The sequence below is a fragment of the Strongylocentrotus purpuratus genome, unplaced genomic scaffold (genome assembly GCF_000002235.5).
Source record: "Strongylocentrotus purpuratus isolate Spur 01 unplaced genomic scaffold, Spur_5.0 spur5_scaffold_8, whole genome shotgun sequence".
In the NCBI taxonomy this organism is placed as follows: domain Eukaryota; kingdom Metazoa; phylum Echinodermata; class Echinoidea; order Camarodonta; family Strongylocentrotidae; genus Strongylocentrotus; species Strongylocentrotus purpuratus.
This window is the reverse complement of record NW_022145614.1, coordinates 13,117,102-13,140,348: the sequence shown is the minus strand read 5'-3', so window position 1 is coordinate 13,140,348 and position 23,247 is coordinate 13,117,102. Positions and strand designations below refer to the sequence as shown.

At 36.6% G+C, this 23,247-nt stretch overlaps 2 protein-coding genes across 2 annotated transcripts; one reads left to right on the top strand and one right to left on the bottom strand.

Moving 5' to 3' along the window:
• The first annotated feature begins 1,117 nt into the window (after nucleotides 1-1,117).
• LOC105439891 (tRNA-specific adenosine deaminase 1-like) lies at nucleotides 1,118-9,352 on the top strand. The gene is made up of 8 exons (XM_030975831.1): nucleotides 1,118-1,308; nucleotides 2,670-2,747; nucleotides 3,221-3,275; nucleotides 3,790-3,923; nucleotides 5,231-6,308; nucleotides 6,996-7,186; nucleotides 7,591-7,690; nucleotides 9,006-9,352. Exons 1-8 carry the CDS (start codon nucleotides 1,161-1,163, stop codon nucleotides 9,223-9,225), a joined length of 2,004 nt encoding a protein of 667 aa, XP_030831691.1. The 5' UTR covers nucleotides 1,118-1,160; the 3' UTR covers nucleotides 9,226-9,352.
• A 2,328-nt stretch (nucleotides 9,353-11,680) lies between these two features.
• Nucleotides 11,681-16,492, bottom strand: LOC581664 (gamma-aminobutyric acid receptor-associated protein-like 2). The gene is made up of 3 exons (XM_030975830.1): nucleotides 16,195-16,492; nucleotides 13,581-13,809; nucleotides 11,681-11,890 (listed from the first exon to the last, which is right to left on the bottom strand). The coding sequence occupies exons 1-3, from the start codon at nucleotides 16,334-16,336 to the stop codon at nucleotides 11,800-11,802; spliced, it is 462 nt and encodes a 153-aa protein (XP_030831690.1). The 5' UTR covers nucleotides 16,337-16,492; the 3' UTR covers nucleotides 11,681-11,799.
• Nucleotides 16,493-23,247: the final 6,755 nt, after the last annotated feature.

Genomic DNA, 23,247 nt, shown 5'->3' with positions numbered 1-23,247 from the left:
TTAATTGTGGGTATGGCGGCCGAGCCACCCCCCCCCCCCCTCTATCCCTTGCCCAATGTTTTGTTGGGGGGGGGGGGGAGCCCAACTAATGTATGGGTGCTGTAAGTTTTTGTTTCTTCTCTATTAAGCACACTGCAAATCGTGCATCCTTTGAAATAGTGTTAAGTCTTACTGGATGACTGTAGCCCCATGGACCAAACAAAATGTTTTTTTCTTTTCTCATAATTGCGTAAATTTGTTTCATTACGCTTGTTGTTGTTCTTCTTCTGATTAAGTCTGCCTCCTTCAATTGACTGAAGATTCTTGTGTGCGTCTGTGTGTGTGTTAATCGCAATTTACGTCCATTCGAGTGCTATTTACATTATAGTACAGTTTATTTACAAATATTTACAAGCTCATGATAGGATGATTAAGGAAGACTTGCCACTGCCATCAACCGTTTGCAGTCGATCACGGAAAGCTCCAACAGATGGCGCTGCAACAATTTCTGATTTGTAGATATAGGTTTGAAGGTGTGATGCGCAGGGGTGGTATGAAGAGGAGGAAGGTTGGGTTTTGAATATGATTTTTGATTTGAATTTTTGATTTGATTTGATTTCTGCATTTTCCAAATAAAATATAACTGAATAACGAAGAACATATAAATATAAGGTATAATACAACATATGCAAACAATAATTTCTTCATGTCAAAATGTTTTTTTTAACATAATAAATAACGAAACTTAATATTTCCATAACATATTATCATAAATTTAAAGTATTGTCCGAACTGTAATGTTGGAAAAGTGCAGGAGATGAGAGAAAAATGGAGAATATTTGAGGATCTGAAAATACATGAAACAGTATAGTTTGAGCTAGATCTAGAGTATGTTGACAATCTTCAGAAAAGAACGACATTATAATTATTTAACAATGATGATAATAATGATGATGGTGAAGATGATGATTATGATGATAATGATGATAATTATGATAATAATGATGATAAAAAGAAAAAAAAAAGGAAAAAAAGTAGCCTGAAAGATAAGACTATCATTCCCAGGTCATGTCGAATCCAGCTAGCTAGCGCTAGCTGCTGAAATGCGAGCCATTTTCCGCCAGGACTAGCTGCGTGGACATTATCGAAGAAGGCCAAGAAGCAGCCGGCCGAATTGGAAAATGGAAAAGCTCGGAAGTGTGTCATTTCACCAAACTGTATCTGATATCTGCATGACACATTATGAAAGGTCATTGCCAAGAAAAGGGAAACCAGAGAATGGACGGGAATGGACTTTGTTGGCTGCAGTGCTACAGTCGAACTTATGTGGTAAGAGCGATATCTGCCACTCCGGTCCCATGTATAGAAATAGGCGTGGGGGATGTGGATCAGCCTTGTAATATTGTGTAGAAGTAACAGTAGAACACTCCCGTTTCTTCTTCTCCTTCTTCCACTTAAGATTAGTCTGGTTCAATCAAGGTTGAATATTAAGAAGTATGATATGATATGAGGCAAGTTTTTTTAGATGAAAATTAAGGACTGATGTGATATCTAAATTCTGATGAAAGTCTAGGCCGTGGCCGTGCCGTCTAACTTGTAATGTAATTGTATATTACAAGGTGATGCGCATGCATACAAATGAGTTATATGAAGATTTGAATATCAAACATCCTTCTATCTTTTTTTTTAAAGACATGAATGGTGCGTATTTCATTGATCAAGATTAGATAAAAACTCTTTATCAGTCATATTTTATAATCCTTTCAGCAAACACTCGTCAGCCTTATTATGAATTTGGTTAAAGGTAATGACCAGTTATGGTCATGCGATTGCATTGTGAAAGAAACGTTGTGGAATCGATCAGAAAGGGTTGATCCTCTAGCATATAAGTATTGGTGTGTACTGCAAGGTTCTGGAATCATCAAAATGATAAGAAATTTGGCCCAGTCTTCGTAAAGTTACAAGCACTGTACACAGAAAGATGTATATGGGACTACTCACACATGCGCGACATGTGCGTTTATCTCTCACAATCCAATAGATAAACTGATTTACCAAATACATCAATTAGTAGGCGGTTTCCCGGCAAAATTTGTATCATCATGTAGACCTAGTCAAAACATATTCTTTCACATGATTGGTAATAAAGAGCTTCCATTTCATTTTTTGAAATTGGGGCATTTCCAATACTGGTCTTTACCTTTAATATAATACATGTACAACCTGTATATATATCCTTATGCATGTTTTGGTTCATATACTGTCAAACCTGCCATCCCGTTTATGGTTAGACTTCATGCATTGTAGGAACGCTTAAAAATGACAAACGCTGCCAAATCTCTTGTAAGTTACACTGTACATACAAAATTGACACTGGTTCTCCACCAACAGCATAAGCGACCATATAATCATTTGATTATTCCTAATGTGTCCATTGGCCGTGATGGTCTAACCATGAAACTGCTGTCCAAGAGATGTATGCTGCAGCGTGTTGTATTTTCTTGCCATTGATGCTCACAAACAAAGGAGTTGATTACTATGGCACTTAAGTGTTACTTTAATGCTGCAAGTTCTTATTTGATATTTATATATTGGTCAATGTTATTGTTGTTGTTTTAGTTTTAATGGCGTTGCTAGTATTTCATTAGTCTTCTTGTACAGCTAAGTTTCTTGTTTTTCCCCAATCACAGGGTCTGAAAGTGAATTGAAAGTGGTGTCCATGGCAACTGGTTCAAAGTGCCTCGGCGCATCAAAGATGAGTAAAACAGGTATGTTTGTTAATTCCTATTCAGTGCAGAGAGTCCTAAGATATTGAAGTCCAGATTAATCAGAGAAAGAGCTAGGTAAAATGACACTTAAGCCAATTCACTCAAAGCTGTTTTAAAAAAACACTATGAAAAGAACTTGCAGTTTGGAAATAGTAATAGTCTTTGTCCAAAAAGAAGAAGAAGAAAAAGGAATATGAAAAATCTAGGCATACTTAATTAAATTAACTCTTTCTTTGAAATGCCTTTGTTTCAATATTTTTCCTGGACATGTAAATTTTGTCTTTCAAAGTTATTGGAAAACCACATGAAAAACAATTGTCAACACATTATACATTATGCTATGTAAAGTTTGATGCCATGAAGAATTATCAGGCCATTGTAAACAAGATGGAAGTAATCAAAGAAATCAAATAACATTTATTGCTATCCGTAAACTCAACTTTGTCTTATTTTCCCCTTCTACTATGATAAAGGTGATGTATTGAATGACAGTCATGCTGAGGTTCTTGCAAGGAGAGGATTCCTGAGGTAATCATACCAACATTCATTTTGTGTGTGTTTTGCAACATGAATGTTCTATCCATAACTCCACCAAAACATTAGTGGCACATGATTTGTATGAGCACTGAGCAGATACCAAATATCTGGTGCTAAAAGATCAGTTGAAGGGGTAGAATGAAGGAAGAAGTTTTCTAACTGAAACAATATTTAATTAAGATATTCCTCTTTGTTGTTAACTCTTTGACTGGGCCATCAGATTTGAATTGAAATGACATTTGGGAAAATTAATTTGATATTCACGTTTTGTTTTGGTGATGTGTTGATATTCTTAAATGCTAGAGCGCCGCAATGGCAGCACAGCTAATGCCGGGGTAATAATCTCCAATTTTGTAAGCGCTCAGTGATTCTAATAAGCGCTATATAAAAACTGAGTATTATCATTATTATTATTATATACTTTGTGAAGTTGAGTCTTAAAGAGAAAATTCAAAGTTGTACAAAGAAAGTTCAAATCTAATTTGTCAATTTGTATTGCTTATAGGTATCTCTATCACCAATTGAGATGTGCGATGACAGGTAGTCATGAAAACAGCATCTTTTACCAGCCAGGTGAAGATGGGAAATGCAAATTGAAGGAAAGAGTGAGGTTCCATTTCTTCACCAGTCAAACTCCTTGTAAGTCAATGTGTTTGATAGCTGAATCATTTAATTTATCATAATCTAGTAGAGTATGTGTCACTCACTATATTGTATATTATAAAATGGCTCTAGTATTTTAAGCATCGTGATTGGTCAATACGCGTCACATGACATTGAAAAAAATTTGATGCAAGCACGATTTTGCAGAAATGAGTGCAGAAAAAGCGCAGTAAAAAGTTATATTGCACGGTGCGTACGCGTGACCATGGAGATCATAGTGCGCGCGCGTACGTGTAGTACGCGCTCCCTCGAGTGCATTGCAATTATTGTAGGCTACGCGTAGCTAATATTGTACGCTCCACCATGATCCCCAGCGCAACGTACGCGTAGCTTAGCTCTAGCTAACTAGCTAGATCAGAGCGGCCAGTACCAGCGGGGTATTATTAAAAAGCAAATTTTTATTTTACTTTTGCCTTGGATTTAGGCCTGTTTTGACTTTTGGATTTTATAATGAAGCCAGGAATTTCAGCTGTCTGATGTAGACTCGTCTCTAGACCCACTGTATGGATTTTATTTTTAATCAAGGCAATGAATCCCATTGACTTTTTGGTAAGCCTGCAAGGTCTTAGTCTAGAAGTAGAACCAACATAACTCTAGATCTAGATCTAGATCGAACTCTCGTAGACTCTAACTTATTAGATCTAAAGTTTCGTTTGTTGCTATTTGTGTCGCTATTTTATAAAACAAATAACGCACTTGACCCTGTTGTGCAAAACATAAATGCAGTAAATGCTCGGTTTCTTCAGATGGTTCGCACTGTCAACTCGCCGCAAGCGGCTCGTTGCACAGAGCGGCACCAATCTAAAGAAACCTCGCGCGTACTGCATTCACCGCTATTGCACTCTGGGCCGTGCGTTATTTGTATACTATTCAAGCCTTGATCTCTCACAAGGGATACATTGATCTTCCATGACTGATTTACCTTTGTTTAAACAGAGGTCTGTTCATGATATGTATGCAGTATTTGGTGTTTTTCATTAGATTGTTTTTCCTAATTATTTCCACAGTCTCAAGTCTTACCCCTCCCCACTCTCTCTCTCTCTCTCCCTCTCTCTCTCCCTCTCATTCTTTCTCTTTTTGTCTCTACCTCCCTCTCTTCTGTTTTCTTTTTCTTTTCTCTTTTACCCTCTCTTTATCTTCCTCTCTCTCTCTTTTCCTTTATCTCTCTCCTCATTATACTTTGTCTTTTCACTTTTCATTTATTTCTTATCAATCACTAGCATGATGCTCCAATTCACAGATAACAGTACATCCTTACTTTAGTTTTGCTCTTTCATGTGCAGGTGGTGATGCATCAATCTTCAATAAAGATGACGAAGCTTCTACAGATACCAAGCCAACATCACAGCATGATATTGGACAGAACCCACAAAACATTATTAATAAACATTCAATGAGCAGTTTGAATAAGAGAAAAGCAGAAGAGAAGTTGAATGGGTCCAACCTACCAATGACACAGAAAATGAAATTAGATTCATTGCAGTCAATTTCAGACCATGTTGTTCCCCAAACCCAGAACCATATTGAGAGGAGAAGTTGTTGTAATCATGACCAGCATGCAGAAAGATGTTCAACCTGCCCTGCTGATGATCATCAAACTGCATTAGTGCCTTCAGCAAGAATGATGCAGGATGAACTGGTTAAAGTTGTTACCTGTACTGGGACTAAAGTTGTGCCCTCTAGCTCACCTTGTATTAATGGTATGCCAGGTGGCCGGGATTCAGACGAAGATGGGGGATGCCTTTCAGGAACCTGTCCCATAGATGATGAACTTTCAGTATCCTGCGACACCTTGAACAGTCCACTGGAACTAAGTTCTCCTGGACTTGATATCAAGACAAGTAGTTTACTCCACAATGAAAGTGCCTCTGAGGAAGTGCCTCCTGGCCAAAGAAGTGTCCACACCAGACACACGGATGCCTCCAAACTGAATAGTGCAATACCTCTCAAGAGGGACATTTACAGGACAGATCCACAAGATCAAAGTTGTCCTAGACTTGATGTCAAGACAAGTAGTGTACTCCCCAGTCAAAGTGCCTCTGAGGATGTACCTTCTGGCCAAAGTAGTGTCCACACCAGACACACGGATGCCTCCAAACTGAACAGTGCAATACCTCTCAAAAGGGACATTTACAGGACAGGGGCCAAGCCAACGCCCAGTGGACCACAAGACCAACTAGCGGACGGTGAGGATTACCATACTGTGGGACTACTGCGGATCAAACCAGGCCGTGGGGACAGGACCCTGTCAATGTCCTGCAGTGATAAGATGGCAAAGTGGAATGTTGTAGGACTTCAGGGGGCTCTGCTGTCCCATCTTATCTCAGAACCTGTCTACTTATCCTCTGTTACTATTGGACAGTAAGTTTCAAGTTATTGAAATGTTCATTGTTCTGTTTTGATGTTATACAGTAGCATGTATTTACATTTATGTTTGTTATGATGTACAGCATGTACATTTCAGGATTGAGAGGTTATAGTAAAACAAATATGACACCAATGTTTCAGTAGTAATTTATGAATCAATACAATTTTTGTTTAATCTTTGCAAAGATCAAGTGATATTACCGGTAGTAAAATAAGTCTTCTGTTGTCTAGTGAAATAATTTGTCTATGCATTTTGAAAGTGTTCTCTCTATCTACTATGTGGTTGTCAAATCCTCATGTGTTTTTGTAAACACCAATCAATTATCAATGTGTTTACTCCTTATACCTGCTATTCATATCATGATGATAATGTATTTTAAAGTTGTAAAAACAAGATTTTCATCCATTAATTTTATTTCCTTTTATTCTGTACACATGCTCTTCTTTTCTTTAATGGTTTTTCATGTTGAATCTTTTCACCCAAATGCTTAGAGACTTCGGTGGTAAGCGCTTTATAAGCACTGTTTTTATCTATTATTTTGTATTATTATTATTATTATTATTATTATTATTTATTATATTATTTATTATTAACTCCCAAAGCTACTTCCTCATCTATGAGTATCCCTACCCTTACTCTGTTTGATACTATCCCTATCTTTTTTTCTAATGGCAAAACAGATGTCCATTCAACAGCCAGGCCATGCACCGAGCAATCATTGGAAGGGTGCAGCCTGTGAGCAATCTTCCACCTGGTTACCACGTAAACTCACCGGTAGTGATGCAGTCCAACATCATCTTCAAAGACTCCAAGAAGGAGGTAGAGAGGAGGAGAGATCCAAGCAAAGGCAAGATGACACCAGCTGGTGCAGGTAGGTAGGAAGATGCAGCAATCACCTTTGAGATCTTTGTTTTCTTCAGTTCTGGGTTATGGTGCATTTTCGTTTAGCTTTCTAGTTCACTAGTTGACTTTTAGAGACAAACAAATCTTTAGTATGTCTCTGTTAGTACCATATCCTCAATACAGGAGTAATATACTAGTTATACCTAGGAGGCTTAAATAACAAGATGTTACACCAGGTTATGTGCTTCAAGAGAGAGCTATCAAGGCTCTTTATTTTCTGGATGTATTCCACTTTTACAAGTCTGTCACAAGGTGGCGCCATTTCACTATCAATTTTGGGACATATAGAATAATCTCATTACACTGTCCATGCCATTCTTTTATACTTGTATCAACCAATCAACTATCTTGTTCCTTTTTCGCCTTGACTAGCCATTATTTGGAGTTACGTACCTGACCAGCCTGTTGATGTGACAGCCAATGGAAAAAGACAAGGTGCTACAGCTAAGAGATGGAATGATCCTCAATCAAGGTACAAACTCTCTATGTCATCCATTGCTAAAGCTTATGTTAAAGGGATTGGGTATCTTTGTCTCATATTCTAAACAAAACCCTGCATTTAGCTAATGCTGCAATCATGATTATTAATTTTTCGGTCAGTCAGGTATCCCATGACGTGTACAAGCCGATCGCCCGTCTGATTATCAAGATATTTATGATTGGAATTCAAAATTTTAAAAACTGTTTTTCCAACGGTTTTTGTAACACTACAGTTTATTGGGGAAAATGAGTATGGTAAAATCGGTCACTCAAAGATTTTTACTTTTTTGAGGCACTTCATGATCATTTTGAAGCCCAATTTGTTTAGGGCTTCATATTACACCATATCATAGATGCTGCACATGTAGGGCCCTGCATATCAGGTTTAGCATTGTTAAACATTGCCTTTAAGCTGTTGAATATTGAATTCTGTACTTCCCATACGCTTAGTGCAGGGCAGGGAACATCCATTTAGTTCCTGTATGCAATGAGTTAAAATAGAACTTATCAGACTTTTTTAATATCAGATTTAGTCGAACACTAGATTTGTAAGTGTGATACTAGCTCGTTGCTTCTCCTGGAACCTTATCTTTGAAAACCGATATGCCATGCTTGACCTGAAATTTGCTCCTGCAATAATTAATCCGTGCTTTGTTTCGTCACATTAATAAGGTAGGGTTGCAGTTGGGTTTTAGATAAGGTTAAGGTTTAGGGTTAGGTTTAGATTTAGGGTTAGGTTTAGGTTTAGGGTTAGGTTTAGGTTTAGGTTTAGGTTTAGGTTAAGGTTTATGGTTAGGAATAGTGTTGGGTCCAGGGTTGAATGAAGGTAAGAATTGGGTTAGTATAGGAAATTGACACAGAGTAGTTGTTTCAGGAGCAAGTGTCGTACAACCGTGCCATGAACTACTGTATTGTGGAAAGAGGTCAATTGCTTTCAAAGTGTTTGAGTACGTACTACAAATTGTAAACTACAGAGTGGCTAAACATCGTCTATTTTTCAGAGTCACTAATCGATTAATAAACATTATCTTGATATATCTGTTTATTTAATGTTATCTCTCTTTTCGATGTAGTGAAGTGACTTTTTATGTTAAACTCATCCTTTGATTATGTAAACTGTACCCTGCATTATTTTTAAGAGCACAAGTTTTTATTAGATGGAAAATGAAATCTTTTAAGGATGTAAAATATATGTAATTACATATATTATTATTAAATTCACCAAGAATCATACAATTCAATATTACCAGTGTCAAAGAAAGGCTTTATAAATGATTCCATCTGTTAACTTTCTCTTTCATATGCAGGAGCAAGAATTGCAGATGCCACCTCTTTCATCTTTTCAAGAAGCTTCTAGCAGGTGTAGACAGGGACAAGTTGCCCCAGACACTCCAAAGTCATGACGACCTGAAGACCTATCATGATTACAAGATGGCCGCCAGCCACTACCAGAAGGCTTGGACACAACTTTTAAAGGTTTTCAGCTCATGGGCCAGAAAGCCGGTTGAATTCTCACAATTCCAGTGATGTGAACATCATTTAAAGCATGACTGCACTAATTGTAGCAATGTGCGCCTTCTATACAGCCAACAATGCCTAAGCGGTGCACGTTGATCCCCCATGATGCCCTTTTTCTTATGTAAATTGAGAGCTGATTTGAGCTGTGCACAACAGTGTAATGAGGTACCCGAGTACACTCCCAGGCTCACAGGCGAATACTCGAATATTCGGACGCCATGTTTTTTTATAGTTTTTTTGAATTTTTTTGAATTTTTTTGAATTTTTTTGATTTTTAAAAAAAAAAAAATTTTTTTTTTTAATTTTTGGATTTTTGGATTTTTGTTCTTTTTTTTTCTTTTTTTGCCACTACCATACCACTCGGCAGTTTCTCAGGTCCCTCGCTGAAAACGCATGCAACTTTACTTTGAGTTGCAGTTGAAGGCGCCGATTTCATAAGAATAATAACAGTAAACAATGCTGTTTTAAAAACCAAAGATGGCAGAATAATCCATTTTCCTCCAAGTCCAAACAGAAATCTGGACATTTGGTCCCAGTTTCTGAAAGGTGAGTTTGACAGTGCTTGAGTTGGGAAACATTTTTACCGATGGTACCATGCCAGCGGACGCCGCTCTCCCTGGCACGGGTAAGCGTGGGTCTGTACATTTTTTTTTTTTTTTTTTTTTTTTTAATTTTTTTTTCTTTGCGGCCGAATATTCGGGTACAAGAAATCGTACCCGAGTAGTTGTCAACCGTGCGGGTATTCGAGCATTCGACTACCCATCGCAGCCTTATGAGATATCCACCTGCCAGTGACCTCGCAGGGAGGTCAAATCCATCCATGCCAAAATAGTGCAGAGGGGCTGTAAATTATAGTAGAGAGTTTCCATGTGTATTGCATCATCATTCACTTACGCCAGATTTGGTTGAATTACCAATTGATGTGTGTACAGGACTCTCAAGGGTCCCACCAGAAAATACTCACCACCTTGCCTTTATATCTTGAGGGTGAGCAAAATTTTTTAATGAGAATTCCCTAAGGTGTTATTTTCAGGCCAGTGCATTACACAACTACACAAGGCCTGTGGGTCATAACAGTTCAGTGCACTCTTGGTGGTTGACAACAACTGCTATTACGCAATAACGCCCGTTTGGTGTCAACTTACCCTCTAGAAACCACTGCTATGAGCCTTCAAAGATAAAGTTGTGTTCTGGTCATGCGATTGCATTGTGAAAGAAATGGTGTGGAATCAGAAAATATTAATCATGTAGCATACAAGTATTGATGTGTACTGCAAGGTTCTGGAATCATCAAAATGATAAGAAATTTGGCCCACTCTTGGTAAAAGTAACAAGCACTGTACACAGGAAGTTATATATGGGACTATGCAAACGTGTGGCATAAAACTGTGGTCCACTTTTTAAAAATGTTACATGTCATATTTCGAGAATGAGGGCATTTGAGGAGCCATGCTTTTCAGGAAACATTTTTTCTCTCTGATGCTCTTCCAGACTAACATAAAAACAATGGAAAACGCTCTCAAATTGTTTTTATTTACCTCTCCCCAGAACTCAACCTTCTCTTTAAGAGGTATATGTGACCTGTAAGCTAAGAGTTCATTTGATTCTACTTGATTCTACTCAAGTAGGCTGGCAGATGTTCTACTTACATAGTACTTTCACTCAAACTAATATATTCATTACACCATATTTCTCCTTGTCTGTCTGATAAAAGCAGGTACTATCACCAGCAATGAAAGTCCTCAGGAATATTGTTTTTAATAAACAGTCTCATCTTGACCTTTTTAAAGTGATTGTCATTGTATCCATATTTTATTGAAATCAAGTACATACAGTCATTAATATCTCTACTACTTGATAAAGTTCTGGTATCTTTTGTTATGCTAATGTAAAATTTACATATGAAGTCGCCCACCTTACTTTGATATTTGATTAAATGGAATTTTATTGATTCGGCTCTCAAACCATAAGAATTCTTGAGATAAAAATACATACCATACATAAAGAATATTGATTTAAGGGGAAATGTAGTACATCTATTACCTTTAAAGGTAATATAAGACACTTCTGAGAAATAAATTGGTCAAATTGTGCTGGAATCGATCATTAAATATTTCAAAAACATATTATTGTGTGTCTTCTGATAAACTAACTCTTGGCATTTGTGTGAGGTGCTTTGAAGAAAAAACGAAATTCCATTATCATATAATTTTTGCTTTTGAGATAACTACAAATTTGCAAATGAAATACTTGTAGGTGGGAAATGCATGAAAGAAATACACGAGTGCCCATGACATGTTTGGGGATATCCACATTATATAAGATATCATCATCATCATACTTCTTTGTATTATTATTAATTGTTCTTCCTCTTCTTTTAATCATTATTTTCATCATTATTATTATTATTACTATTATGAAATGACATGTATTATTCTTTTTTTAAATGATATTGTTTTAAATTATTGTTATTATTATTATAATCATAATTATTATTATATTATCATCATCGTCATCGTGAATATGTTTCACGTGTTGGGCTGGCATCACACACAGGGATGATGTATCCAGAGCTCAAAGTTGCTAATTCCCATAAGTGTTCTCTCCGCTGTAGGAAATGTAGAGGAATCCATCGACATCGCGATGCTCTGCATCAACTTCAGCTAGAGTTGAACTGTACATGCAAAACAGACACACACAGGCAAAATATAAATCAGAAGATAAATGTATGTGTCTGTCAGTGTACACAATAAGATATGCGTCCTTTAAACTACTTTATTAAGAGGGCAAAAATAAATTTTTTTTTTTAGTAAATTAAAGGTAATACAAAGTTTTGGGAAATTTTGAAAATTGGCTGGATAGTGATTCTTTACAATTTTTATATATTTTGATGCCCCTGTGGGTGTATTATAAGCACTAGAAAATTTAGTCCTTATAACACTTCTGCTTTTGAGAAAAATTGAATATAAAAATTTACCGGTGCTCCCGGTAAATTTTGATAAATTTCAAATAGCGTATACGGCCTTACAATAATAGCTGCGATCATGAAAATCTCATAATATGCAGTTGTGATGTATAATTTCCAAACGGGAATAGCTAATCTGTCGATTTGAGTCAAGAAACTGTGTTATTATAGCTAAATTAATATCTTGACCTTGAGAGGGAGCTATACTACATAAAGAGTCTATTATTTACACTTTCATCACTTTAGACTCGATTTCAACCGCGACAACAATCACTGATTATTGTAGGATCGCATATGCTTCAAATATGTTCTTTTGAACCAAATTCACGACCCTATACCAAAACTTTGCATTACCTTTAAAATGCCCTTGTGCGCTATAATAATAATAATATTTAATTTTTATATAGCGCTTATTACAAATGTCTCTAAGCGCTTTACAAATATACTATTACCCCGGTCATTGGATTCAGTGCTTGCCCGCACACACTGTACTTAGTGTAACTAAATTTTCACCTAGGTACCTTTTTCCTGGCTATCAATTTATCAATAGGTGACTGTTTGTAACCAACTTATTAGAAGTATGGGATCATTTCTATTTCTTTCTAGCTCTGTGGTTATCTCCCACCTCGAGTATCTCTAATCATATGGCTCCGAAAGTGAACTAATAATAATAATAATAATAATATTGGCTTCTTATATAGCGCACGAATCGACCTTGCAAGGTCCTCAAGGCGCTCCAATTACATTACCCGGCTATGCTAGGCTGCCGATTCGACGCTCACAGCATTTTAAGGAATTTCTTCCTACCGGTACCCATTTAACACCTGGGTGGAGAGTGGCAAATGTAGATCAATATCTTGCCAAAGGACATTAGTGCCGCGGCGGGACTCTATAATATATTTACAAAGATACCCTGTATAATCAACGTCATACAGAATATCCACTGAATTATATGCCCTTGCAGAAACTAAATGAAGGCCATGTTTCACAAAAATGTTTGAAATGAGGCCGTATACAGAAATTGGCCTAAGAGGGTGCAAAACACCCGAGCTTACGGGGAGATGCGTAAAATTAATAAAGGCAGCCATAGGTGGATACCCCCGCTTTGTGTTCAGGGTCGGGAGTGGGGGGATGGGGGGGGGGGGGGAGTGCCTCTTAAAATATATATATGCTGGACATGGCCTAAATTGCAACTGAACTGAAATTTCTGAAAATGCCTCCTGAGTTTTATCCGGGGAGGAGTTATCTCACCATCATTATCGCTGAAATATGATTCTGTAATCTATTACCTACTTTGATTTTGCGGTTGGAAATCATGATGTCAGAAGGGGCAACCCCCCCCCCCCCTGCTCCCCTCCTTGCCCCTCCCTCAAATACGCCAGTGCCTGATGGCGCTCACCTTGCTGCGGGGGTTACTTCGTTGACAAACAAGAAAAGGGGCTTCTCGGGAGGTAGTTGGATTCGCTTTCTTATTATATACTCGAATTGCGCCACTGTTGTCTTGGCTGGCTGTAAGAACTTCCTCTTGTCGATATCTTGTATAGAACTTTTCATTTCTTTCTCGACTATGACGGGTATGTTGTCTGGGTATTTGGATCGAAATTCCGCCGACTCGGACTTTCGGTCCTCTGTATCAAGGAGATAAATGCAAGAAAAAGGGTATAATTGGTTATTAATTAAAGAATGTTCTCTTGTCGATATCTTGTATTTAACAAATTTCATTTCTTTCTCGACTACGACGGGTATATTGTCTGGGTATTTGGATCGGAATTCCGCCGACTCCGATTTCCGGGCCTCTGTATCAAGGAGATAAATGCAAGAAAAAAGGTAATTATTGGTTATTAATTACAGAGTGAATGAATCGCGACTCCATGGTGAATATAGGAACAGAAAGTTAACTTCAGGGGAAACAGGTATTTTTTAATACCAAATGCTTCCATCAATGAAGGAAATAATTGTTATAATTCATCGTAAATTATATGAGAAAATTTGTCAAGAGGAAGCTCTTTCAACTTCACCTCTCTGTTTGATAAAAATAGAGATCAAATACTAAAGAATACTAAAGGAAATGACAGGGAATGTGGCGAGATGTCATGCGTGTGATATAAGAGAGAACAAATTAAGATTGACTGGCCAAGAGGTGTTTTAATTTATTAATCTTAAAAAAAACGAACATCATGGCTCTTTTAGAAAGTGGAAGGAAAGGAAAATACTTGTAGTTTTAATGGAGAGAGACCAGGAACTGCATCAAGATTATGAAACAGGTTTTTTTAGAAGGAAAGAATAATCATAGGGGACACAAATAAAGCATTGTGAATTTGTTTTCTTCTAAAGATCGAGTCAACAATTTACTATAGCTAGGCGGAGAAAAGATAATCTTTACACAACATTATTTCTTCATGTGAGGCTCTTTTCACTTCACCTTGCCGTTGGATAGAGTAAAGAACGAATACAAAAGAAATCTGGCTTTAAATGAAAGAACAGTAAATAGGCGAGATTACATGAGCATGATTAATGATAGAGAAACAAGTTGTCTCGTCCGGGTGCGTTTTCACTCTTAATATTTGAAGTGCGGGAAATTATATTGCTCTTTTATGAAGCGAAAAGAAAAGGAATATATTTTTAATGTATACAAGAGAAAGAACGGGAACTGACTCGACATTATGACACAAGAGCTATTTTCTTTTATAAAAGAGGAAATAATGTTAGGGTTGTGTATATCTTAAGCCTCGGTCACAAATGCCATTACGAACTGTGCTACGAACGCCGTACGAACGATTTTCAGACAATAGAAATTCGGAAAAACAATGGAAAAAACAGGGAGTTTCGTACGAACGCATCTTTCGTACGAACCTTTGTGACCGTAGCTTAACACACATTCAATCTTTTGGGAGGCTTGAGAAAAGTAATTACAGTCTCAAAAGTATTCTGATTATCGTCACTTTAATGTTTAACATGATGGTGAAAAGGAGATGATATAGAAAAGAAAGAGATAGAAGGAAGAGAGAGAAAAATAATAATTGTATCAAATTATGATATTGAGGCGTGATTTTAGAAAGAGAGCAAAAAGAAACTCAATCGGAAAGAAGAATGCCAATAATCGTTTGGTTATAAGTTAAAGATAGCTAGCTTTAAAATCAGACACTATACGATTTGCGAATGTATTATGTGTGATGGTATATTGTACCAAAAGTTAATGGTACAATTTGCCTTTCTTTGAAAAGAAAGCAAATGACATGAACTCCCTCTCTCAATTTTACAATTCGGAAAACGAAAGGCCGCAAAAGTTTGTAAAAGCTTGTCCCCAAATTAACTTTAAAAAACAGAAGAGCATTCTGCCGACACGGAAGGGCTATACGAATAAAAGCATGAAAAGAACCCGCAAACAGCTAGGGCAGCCTTCTAAATTAAATCGTATGTTTCTCGTGGGAAGAGATCCTAAAGAAATAGTTAAAACTAGGTTTTATTCAAATTAAAAATCGATTGATAGGGCCTTTTTCAAAAGGAAATTGACAGAAAAAGTAAAATTCATGATTGAAGACAAAACGGAATTCAAACTTTGGAAGCGTTTTTCTTGTAAAAATACCTTTTTTTAATGCCTATTCCTCTCACCGTTTAACAGCTATTATCCCCACTAATACTCTAAAATTGAGCGAAATATCAAGCTTATGAAACGGAAAATCCAAAAGAATCATAAAATAGAATTTGAAAAAATGCGACTTCTGTCTCTTTTTGACGTGACGGTTCGCAAATCATGAGAGATTGAAATAAGTACACAGCTCTTTTTTTTAAGTGTCAGTTACAGATACTTCTACTTCTACTTCTTCGACGATAATCAGCAGGATCCATAAGTCAGGATGCAGTGCTAGTAGGGGGGGGGGGGTTTACACACATAAAAATACTAGAATACAAACTGATATTTGAAAGTGTTTCATCACTGCAAGAAACAATGCACAAATCATACAGAGTGACAACTCGGTCACTTTTCTTTCGGTAGTGTAATGACATCTTACCTTCAGAATGTTCCTCTTTGAAACCCCACTTCATCTTTGCTTCTATCCGGAGGACAACTCCTTGATCCTGTACACGAAAATTCAACAAGACAATTGTAGCAAGTAGTCCAAACCGTAGCTCTTTCCACAGACGACAATTCATATACTGTCTTTATAACTTGACAGCTCTATATTATAGGTACATCGATTTTTTTCCGGTAGAGCTAGTATTTTACTGTCTATCGATGTGCTTGCTCTATATACGTCGGTCGTGGAAGTTCAGTGCACTCTTTGTGATTGACAGCAGCTGCAATTATGCAATAACGCCCGCATGGTGTCCACTGACTCCACTTACCCTTTAGAAACCACTACTATAACTCATGTGACATGTAAAGCAAGGCTCCCACTTAGACGAGTTGGAGCCTCGAGTTGTGGCGAGCTGGCGCGATCTTATGGCAAGCCGTTTTATCATTAAAACATATTTCTTGATATCAAGAAATCAATTCTTGATATGAAGAAATAATTTTACGTTGTAAAGCAATGGTAATTCTTGATATCAAGAATTGAATTCGTGATATCAAGAAATATGTTTTAATGATTAAACTGCTTTCCATAAGATCGCGCCAGCTCGCAACAACTCGAGGCTCCAACTCGGCTAAGTGGGAGCCCTGCTTAAGCTATAGGAGTTCATTTGATTCTACTTCATGCTGGTAGACGTAGATGTTCATCTTACATAGTACTTTCACTTAAGGGAAAGTCCACCCCCAAAATAAGTTTGTTTTGATAGAGGCAGAATAATAAGAAAATCAGGTGAGTGAAAGTTTGAGCAAATTCTGAATGAAAATAAGACAGTTATGAATTATTGAAGTTGTGATCAATCAAATACAAATTGGCAACTCTGTGACTTATTATACGAGCTCTCCTTCATTTGCTTTGTGCATAATATTCCATAAAATCATGTTTTCTTCGTTATTGATGACGGAATATATATTTGTTCCTTGCAGGGGGAGTATAGAAACATATTTGCAATTATTATATTTAGGGTGCATGTATGGTTGAAATTTTTCTTGAGGGAAAATGAAAATTTTAGATTTTTTTAGTACTGAGCAAATGGAAGTTGAGCTCGCATGATACGTCATAGAGTTGCCAATTTGCGTTTGATTGATCACAACTTCAAAAATCCTAACTTCCTTATTTTTAATCGGAATTTGCTCAAACTTTCACTGACTTGTTTCTCTCATTTTTCTACTCCTATTAAAACTAACTTAATTTCAGGGTGGACTTCCCCTTTAAACTAATTCCACCAAATTTCTTCTTGTCTGTCAGATAAAAGCAGGTACTATCACCAGCAATAAAAGTCCTCAGTAACATTCTCATCTTGACCCTTTTAGAGGGATTGTCATTGTATCCATGTTTTATTGAAATAAAGTACATACGTTCATTGATATCTCTATACTTGATACACTTGGCACAGTAATTTATGCCAAAGCATTTGATGCTATCGATCATACCGTTTTAGTAACTAAGATGATAAATATGGGTGTCAGTCAATCTATCATTTCCGTAGTGTGTGACTTCCTGAGTAACAGATCCCAGTTGCAAAAGCAACATTTGTAAAAAGCAACATTTGTAAATCACTAAATTAGTGATTTACAAATGTTGCTGAAATGGCACCAGTGATCAGTACGCCAGTGTGAGGGAGCATAGCGAACTAGAGGGGTGAAGGTGACGGAAGTGACTACCTCCTTACTGCTTTTTGAAGTTTTGTTGTATCAAAAAATTACCTTCCTTAGCAAAACTATAGTATAAAAACAAGCAATATACTCTTTTCACACTTCACTTTACTACAAATATATTTGCTTGTACATTTTGAAGGATACTATGCGAGGGAGCGAAGATTTTTTAATATTTATTTGTCTAAACGCTGCACTCTTTGGCACTCCATCAGAGCCTAAATATGTGTTGCAGTCTTTAATCAGTATTTGCAATACATTTTGGGGAGAACTTTTTCACATTTTCCGGGGGGTCGACCCCCCTAACAAATGAAGGGGCGTGCCCCCCCCCCGTTACCCCCAGATCGCCGCCCCTGCTCTTACCTCTCCAGTTTCCCCCTCTTTTGTTTCCTTTTTTTTTTTACACTTTTTTTTTTTGGGGGGGGGGGGGGGGTTGCGCACGTTCTCCCCTGCCTACCACAGTTATGGTACTGATCGTTATAAAAGTACGATTGTTCCATATCTTACGGAAATTAAGCTTCCAAATTTTTAAGCAACAAAAAAGTTCGTAATAACAATGTGCACATGTACAAAGACTTTCGTGTTTGTTTTTTTGGCGCTTTATGCATGTTATAAACCCGTATTAAATCTTGTATCTATGTTTACTCCTCACCCCATACGGACAACATATGTCAAGAAATAATAAGTCATTAAGACGTTATCATCAATACCCCCATTACGCATTCATGCTTCGCCGACAAAAATAGAAGTGGTGGTGGTGGTTATTTTACCTGACAGCTAAGAAAGAAATAAATGCTTGTTGGTAGACAACCAGAAGACCGACGGCTTTAGGTCCTCTCCGAGGGACCGGACATTTTACATGTACGACTTTCAGTTTCTGGAAACCTTTAATAGTTATACATAATTATTTACATAATAATAGGCTATATTGTACTTTATTATTTATATGAATGTATACAGTACATTGGTTATTGAATGAGAACATAGTAACCCAAATCACATAATTGTCTAGATTATCATGATATATTTATGTCTTATGTAACACTCAGTCCAATTTTCATGCCAACTTTTCTTTTACATATCATTAGCAGTCATTGTTCACTGGATAGCACTGAATGCCCCTATCTTGAAACAGTGTGCCGAGACGCTTTCGAATAAATGTATCCTCCAGCAAAAAGCCTCCTTCGTTGTCTTCGTTGTCTGCACAGTCAGCCAAAAAGATGGAAAAAAGAGTTTCCTCTTCATTTAGAGTTTTTATGTAAGTAATCGGACTCCGAAAATATTGATCCATTTATAATTACAAACCTTCGATTATCTGAAGACTGAAAAGTGGACTTTACATAGTACTTAACATATCTAGATCTTTCTTCAGAATGAATTTTGTTGCAATATAATTTATGTAACTACCCCCTCTCCCGTCCATCTGAGCTTCATGAACAGAGGTGAAAGACACCTCTTTTTGTTTGAGATAATCCGTGATTAATTGTCTTAAACTATTATGTACCGATATTAATGTTTTCCTTAAACTTATTGCAGGTTTGGGAGTTTGGTTTGCAGTTTGTAATTTGTTGTCTTCGTTGTCTGCACAGTCAGCCGAAAAGATGGAAAAAAAGAGTTTTCTCTTCATTTAGAGTTTTTAATATGTAAGTAATTGGACTCAGAAAATATTGATCCATTTATAATTACAAACCTTCGATTATCTGAACTGAAAAGTGGACTTTACATATTACTTAACATATCTAGATCTTTCTTCAGAATGTATTTTGTTGCAATATAATTTATGTAACTACCCCCTCTCCCGTCCATCTGAGCTTCATGAACAGAGGTGAAAGACACCTCTTTTTTTTGGAGATAATCCGTGATTAATTGTCTTAAACTATTATGTACCGATATTAATGTTTTCCGTAAACTTATTGCAGGTTTGGGAGTTTGGTTTGCAGTTTGTAATTTTATTTTCGAATCTACATCTGAAGACAAATCCATGGGATGAGCACCCCCCCCCCCCCCCTGGCAATTATTGGTTTTTAGAAAGGGGCGCCCCCTTCGGCCTAACCCCCGTCTCTTCAGTCGCTCTTGATTCGAATCATTCACACTCACCAAAATACTGGTCGAGATACAATTATCTTATTTTTCGATTTATTTTTGTTTATTTAAAGTTTTTATTGACCAAATCAAAGAACAATCGCAATGGACAAGATGTAAACATTGTTTTGTGGCTCTTTTGTTACTTATTTGTAATTTATTTATGCATCAAAATCATCAAATGAAAAAATAGAAATGAAGAAGAATAAGAATAGTATTTTAATAATGTGATGATGATGATGGTAGTGGTAATGATGATGATGATGTTGATGTTGATGATGATGATGCATGATGAAATAATAATCAAAACATTTGCTCCAGGCTGTGTATCCTCAAAAGTATAGGGATGTAATTGGGGTTGAAATTGGGTTTTAGGATACATGTAGGTGTAGGGTTAGGGATAGCCATGTACTATGTAGGGTCTGGTCCAGTGTTCAATTGAAATTAGGATTTTGGTTATTGTAGGAAGTTGGCTACAGGAGCATAATTATGTCGTTGTCGTACAACTCACCCGAACATGCTGGTCGAACCCTGCATGATTATATGAAGATTGTATTAAACAACAACGCAAAACAATTAAAACAAAAAGCCCATTCGTACCTGTTTTTTTACCATTCTTTATTCATAAGCTTCATTTTATACACAAGACCATTAATATGCAATCATAATTATCTATATGTACACGCTCAATATCTTTATAACATTTTATGTATTTCAAGTTGACAAAATTGGATAAAATATGAGAGATGATGCTATATTCTGTAGGAATAATGGAATGATAACATCAAATAGTTATACAATGACAAAAACACTACATTTTATTGTCATAAAAACTACACTTTGTATGATAAATACACTGTATAAACTATGAATCTTTAAACTGTCAGTATAAATATGTTTGTCATGTTTGATTAATTATCGTACAGTGTATAATATGTACATGATCAAAGTCTACATTGTGCTCAATTATAACTTACAAGAATTGGCCTGTTGCCTGTACATAATGCATGTACCATGTGTCATAACCCTGATTTGTATTATATTACACCAAATTTCTTGTACATCATGATAGTTATACGTAACCATGGAATGTTGCAATATAACCCATTTCAAAATGGCAATCAAGATACATATATTTTGTATGAGCATGCACTCATATTAGCGCAAGAGGAAGAGAGATATAATTATATATAGAGAGAGAGAGATGGAGAGAGATAGAGAGAAAGGGTGGAAGGGAAGGGAGCACCAAATGAGTGTTTAAAAAAACTTTATTTTTCCCCAATGAAAATGTGTATCATAAATGAACATTATTTTTTACAAGCAACATGCCAAAACATAATGATACTTAAAGCAAAAAAAAAACCTTCACAGCACTTTAACTTTTGCTTACTATATTTTGCAACACATAGCGCATGGCTTTAAGCATATTCGATGACTAAATGTTATTACAAGCAAATACCTAACAATCGATCATAATTAATTTAATAACTGAAACAAACAAAAAAGCAATACAAAATTAATACAAATATGATAATCAACCATTCAAAAAATAAAGTACAAACATTTGCATTTAACAAAAATGAGGATGGAAAGGCACTGTTTAGCTGAAAGCAATAATTGTGGACCTGATTCAAAATGTGCACCATTTTTTCATTTGACTGAAGAGTATCTTTTGATATATCCTATAGATTGAAGAGCTTAATATCAAAAGGAGCTAAATCCACTTCTGATGAAAATTGAGTTATTGATATCAGAACAATGTTCACTTAAGTACCCGTCTTTCAACAAAATTATTTACCTAAATTTTGGGAGCAATTATGACAAAATGCACCTTCTAATATCAATTTCCCATGGACACCTGTACAAAATCTGGTAGACAATTTCCTTTTTCTCTGAAATTACAAAAATGGATTTAGCTCCTTTTGGAATTAAACTCTTCATATGTGCAACATGTGCTTGCACCAGACTTGGGACAATCCCCCTTTTACTCATCTACTTAGAAGCAAGAAAAACCTTAATGACATCTTCTTGGAGCGTCAGGGGAGAAAGAATGAGGAACCAGGAGCATTCAGTTTGGTTCCATGCAGAGAAAAGTAGAGAAATTTCCTGATGTTTTGAAGTTGCAAGGGGGGGGGGGGGGGGGGGGAGGGTAATGTAAGTATACATGTATGTCATGACATGCCCCCCCCCCCCCCTGCTGAAATTTATGATTATCTGAATTTAACATTATTTGCCATATTGTAGATGGCACCGATAATCAAGGTCGCGTTGCATAAAATTAATATTGATGGTATCATTTTGCCATCAATGGTAACTACCATGGAATACTTGATTTTGATTGGCTGTTGAACCAATGTTACCGTGGTAGTTACCATTGATGGTAGAGGTTAATGTTAAATTTTATGCAACAGGTCCCAGCTGATTCCACATGAAGCAGCATCTTTTGGATGAATGATCCCATAAATCTGACATTACCGTGCTCTGCAACTTATCTTTCTGATACCGGTAAACACAAAGTAAATTGTGTAGCTTTTCAGCTTCGTGTTAATTGTTTAATTAATTGGTTAACTATGACTTGTCTAGCTATGATTGTAAGAAAAACATAAACATACATGTAGACATAGCACATTATTACTACATGGTACTCAATTAGCTATATAGATATAAGTCCAATTAACAACACAATTGAAAGTAATTATAATTTTAGAGTAAAGAAGGATGCGGCATCAACTTTTTTTCTCCAATTAACTCTTTGCTTGCTTATTTTGACTAAGAGAACAAACAGGAGACTTTTGTCACACACACACACACAATGTAAATTTTTATACATGTAGTGTAACATATTCTTCAAATAATGTGGCAGTCTGGATTTTTGATCCATGGCGAGAGAATATGGTTATACATGTACAAGCATGTACATGTACCTGCACATGATGGTGTACATGTATACACTGGTGGTGTATACGGTGGTGTACATGTATACACCAAGGACAACAATGATCTGGAACCATCTACCAGGCTCAGCGGCAGGTCAATGCAAGAGTAACAACCTGCAGGTACTTCAAGGAGGCTGCTCTAGCTACCCTTCATCAGAATTATACAGCCTCCAGTTAGACTCTCACATAGCTTAAAGCCTGTCTGTACTAGGAGGGATTAGACCACCCAGTGTGCATGGTCACTGGCAGGTGGTTATCTCATAAAATCAGCTCCCAATTAACATAAGAAAAAGGGGACCATGGGGCACCAATAGTCACCGATT